This window comes from Phalaenopsis equestris, unplaced genomic scaffold (genome assembly GCF_001263595.1).
Source record: "Phalaenopsis equestris unplaced genomic scaffold, ASM126359v1 Scaffold000387, whole genome shotgun sequence".
NCBI lineage: Eukaryota > Viridiplantae > Streptophyta > Magnoliopsida > Asparagales > Orchidaceae > Phalaenopsis > Phalaenopsis equestris.
The window spans coordinates 55,237-59,823 of NW_018164829.1; the positions used below are offsets into that span (position 1 = coordinate 55,237).

Here is a 4,587-nt window from a genome sequence, read left to right on the forward strand (position 1 = left end):
GAGAACGAAAAGGAAGTTGGATCAAAGATCTATTGAGATTCGTGTATATTTATAACATATAAGCCAACCCCATTATAAATAGAAGAGATTATTATAAAAGAGGGATAGATCCCTAGATATGGAAAGATCTATTTTCTCTGTTGGTTTTCTCCTATTCTTTGGGCTCAAATTTGCTCATATTCTAGCTCTTTCTTTAGTGATGAATCCACGTACAAATCAGGATCCAACAAAATTCATATGATAATATCAATATACAAGTGACTATTACTGCACATCATAATGATAACACCACTCCTAAACAGAGATAAAAAGAATAACTGCAAAGGAGTATATCGAAGAATCGCCATGCCAGTTCAGTCTCAAGTAAGCAAGCAAGATTAAGAAAAGTGGCAATTATTCGAATTTAATGAGTTGAGTGTGCAAGCACCCACATCATATGATAACAAATAGGTGCAAACAGCTTTAAAAGCATGCATTTTGATAATGCTGACCTTTAGAACACATTGTGAAAAGAATTAAGCAGTTTCTCAAGTCTCACTTTGTACACGAGCAGTGTGACCACAAGCCTGAACCAAACTCCTTTAGGAATCATAAAAGTTTCAACAATATACATTGCTTAACATACTTTAACAACTTCTAAGAACGTGAAAAAGCTATAGAGTAAGAAAAGAATAACTTACCATGATTCCGATCAAGCAATGTTCTCCTGTAAGATACGTAAACGGGCTTCTTTCTGGGGAAAATGTTACCTGCTAGCCACGGGAACCAATTCATACAATCCAGGGCTATTAACTCTTCGGCAAAAGATAGAAGCCCCACCAAATCGCTGCTGAATGTATATAACAACAGCTAACAAAACTCCTCCACACGGAATAATTATATCCCATGCAAGAGAATATAGGTCACCGTTGGGCCTAGCATAGATGTAAGATGAATCAAAATGAGGAATGTAGTGTCTTGATCGGTAAGCATCATACACATGAGGAAGTGTCCTAAGAATTGTAGTTCCAACATAAAAGGAAGGGGTAAGGGAAGTTTCTTTGGAATTACATAGTGCATTAAGAATAACTTGAGGAAATAAAAAACCATCAAGTATCAACCCAGCAAAAAATTGCATATCCTCCCAGTGAGAATGATGAGTTTCAACAGCCATATGTGGCACTTGATGGAAAGTTTTCTGAGATTTCAGGTTAACCAACCAAGCAATCAAACCTCCAGCAATATATATAAACAGGCATACTTGGAAGGCTTTTATCTCAGCAAGCCACAAACTGTTTTTGCTTTCATTTGCTGATCTTGCAGACCATGCAACTTGAAGCAAGCGGACATGTAATAAGAAAGCGGCCATTGTCATCAATCTTACAACAACCTCATTTACCTCAAGCCAACCACCACTACCCTGTAAAACATTCTGTTTTTTGTGATTTGTCAAGACTGCTTCAAAGTTAAGCACCAAAACAATCATATGACCCAATGTGAGAAATGCAAGCATTGTGATGGAAATGAAAGAAAGCACGCCAGGGTGTTTACTAATATGGAGTAGTTGCAAACCTACAAAAATGCAAGAAAATGTTAAGGATATAAGGATCATGGTGATCTCTATATCCATCCTTGAAACTGATTGAGCAGCTTGTCCCCCGTACATCACATAAGAAGTGATCTCAAAAGGTTTAAAGAAGAGTGGATCCCCGTTTTCTCTTGTGCTTCTAATGGTACCATTTAGATGTTCTCCAGGTTCTGGATTAAGAGGGGGAATCTGTAAATTTATGAGAATACTGCAGTCCTTGGAATCTAGACTAATCCCCTGTTTGTCAAACAAGGAAGAACGGCAGCCAACCATACATATTATCCCTGTTTTAGCATTGTAAATTCCTTCAGCTGATATATCTGCTGCATCAAGACTGTTAAAAAAAGCATTTTGAGGATAGGTGAGTTTAAAGCTGTAGCTTATGTTCCAAATGCTCTCATTATTCGTAACTAATGGAAGGTTCTCAATGGATGGATAGTGATAGATTATCTCACCCAAAGCTACTGGATTTGCAAAGCCACTCCCCAGCTTTCCCTCAGATGTTGTTATATGTAAATAAAACATAAAGTCTCTAACATTCCTTGGATCGGGGTATTTCTTTTTCCCAGATTTAAGAACATCACCCATTGTGCAAGATTTTTTCACAGCATCCATATGTGTATATTTGTATCTTGAACCATTATCATGGTCCCTATTGTATCCAAAACTGTGAAAAAGAATAGATTTAAAGTATCCAGGACTAGTTTTGTTCAAGTTACTCCATATTGAACCAATAGTACTGCTCCTGCTCACTATTGTCAGAACTGCAGGGAATGCCAGAGTTATGCCAATTGAGCAATCATCCACAAGATTATCAGCCACAGGATCAGTGAATGTCTTGACACGGCAAGCTATGAGACAAAGCTGATTCTTTGTCGGAACCCAACTCCCTTCAGCAACCATAGCCATTTCAGGTTCCAACATCATCATAGATGAAAGGCCACTATAGTTAGAAAATGATAAAACTAATCGAACTTTTCCATCATCAGCACAATCCAGCGAAGTAAGTTTAAGAAATGCTCGCTGAAACCCAGAAGGGCCGCAGTTCCTATTAGAGCAGTTGCTCCTATACTCCATTTTGAACCTTGTCCTCAGAAGGCCGCCAGTAGCATCGCAAATTGATTGATGCCTGTCAACAAAACCCATCGATTGGCCCACAGAATCAAGTGAGGAGCATTTACTCCTTGCCTCGAAAACCTTCGTGTAGTTGTACTTCCTCTGTGCATAAGCCATAACCGCGATTCGATCAAAGTATTTTGGGCTGCTCTCCAAATCCAAGCTGTCCAGATATCCACTAACAACGCTTGAGGTAATATTAGCAGCACTAGGGTATTTGAGCTTAAAGACGACAGATAGGTCGACAGAGGTACCGTCTTTGGAACGCCCGGAGCCAGTTCCCACCATGCAAAGTTTGCCGGTTTCTTCAGACCAAAAGCCGGAGAGGTCAAAACTAAGCCTTCCCCGCTGGTTAAAGCTTCGCGGGTTCAACGGACGGACAAGTCGCAGCGAGCGGCCGCGGGAGCTGAAGTTCCGGTGAGCAAAATGAATGCCTCCGCCACGAAAGATCAGGGTTCCGACGATATGGAGTGTGCCAGGGGTCTGGGTGAGCAGCACCGATCGGCTGTAGAACGCGAAGGTTCTGGGGATGGATAAATCATTGCCAGGATCCTTGCCAAGCAGGCGATCGCCGCCGACAAAGTATCCACTCGAGAGGCGAAAGGAGCTATCAAAGGAAGCACGAAGATCAGAAGTGGTGGATTGCGGCACGATGGAGCCACAATGATCAGCGTAGGCGATATTGGCGGAAGAAGCGCGGAAGGGGAAGGCGGCGAAAAAAACCAAGAGAAGAATAAAGGGATGGATCCATTGATCAAATTTACGCGAAAGGATGTAAGAATTAGCTATAACCTGAGATCTACAGATAGTAGGAGGAGGTGAAGAAGAGCAGGACGGCGAAGCAGCCATTCTCCAAATTTCAAGTTCCTCTGTTTCTTCCTCCCCTTTGCTGTTATGTAGTCATTCACTTTCGGTGTCATCGGCCAGTGTCATCGGCCATCGTGTCCAGTTCTCTTAGAGTTTAATTATTATTTATTTATTTAGTTTTTTTCCAAGAAAATTGAGGTCTCCATCAATATTTTATTTCATTGATAAAAAAAATACAAAAAAGATCATTCTTACAAAATAATATATAATAAGCACAAAGAAACTAAACTACATAAAAAATAAAAATGAAAAATTAGTCTCCATCAATATTTTATTTCATTGATAAAAAAAAATACAAAAAAGATCATTCTTACAATATAATATATAATAAGCACAAGAAACTAAACTATACAAAAAATAAAAATGAAAAATTGAAAGGACTACAAGATGCTCTATGAGTCTTAATAGCCTCCAATCCACACCAAGTCCAATCACTAACATGCCTTGTTGCACCACAGTACATGATAGTTGCAATATAATTTTAGAGTGGGTTGTAGAGTTTTGGTTGATTATTCTCAAGCAATTTGACCATAGGGATAATAAGAAATTTGTAGGAGAGAGTATTGTGAGTGTGTAGAGATACTTACTGGTAGTAGAGTTTGCCTGTAAGTCTCCAAATATGAGAGAGTGCTAATATGATATAATTTGGTAGAAATATTTCATTAGAGTGAGAAGAAGCATTTATAGCAAAAGAACTCATAGTTCAATCCTCTTAAACTATAAAATTGAAAGTTTTTTACCATTTCAATGAATTTGATTTGTAGCTAAGGTTTTGTGTGTTGGATTTATGAAATTCTTAGTTTTTGTATGTATCATGAATTTAGGTGTCATTTTGCTGCCTTGTTCAATTCTTTTCTTTATTACTGAGTAATTATATTGGTCATTGTTGACCTCACTTTTATGAGGATCTACCCTAAATCAACATTCAAGATCAGGACAAAATCTAAACCACCCAAATCAATTTGAGGTCTTAGGGATTCTTCTGCAAACCCTAGGAATAATATGATCATCAAATCTATCTTAAGGAAGGAGTCTAC

General features: G+C 38.7%; 1 protein-coding gene across 1 annotated transcript; it reads right to left on the reverse strand.

Moving 5' to 3' along the window:
- Positions 1-353: 353 nt before the first annotated feature.
- Positions 354-3,596, reverse strand: LOC110026623. Its single transcript, XM_020727628.1, has one exon. It carries the CDS (start codon positions 3,530-3,532, stop codon positions 746-748), a length of 2,787 nt encoding a protein of 928 aa, XP_020583287.1. The 5' UTR covers positions 3,533-3,596; the 3' UTR covers positions 354-745.
- Between the last annotated feature and the right edge of the window lie 991 nt (positions 3,597-4,587).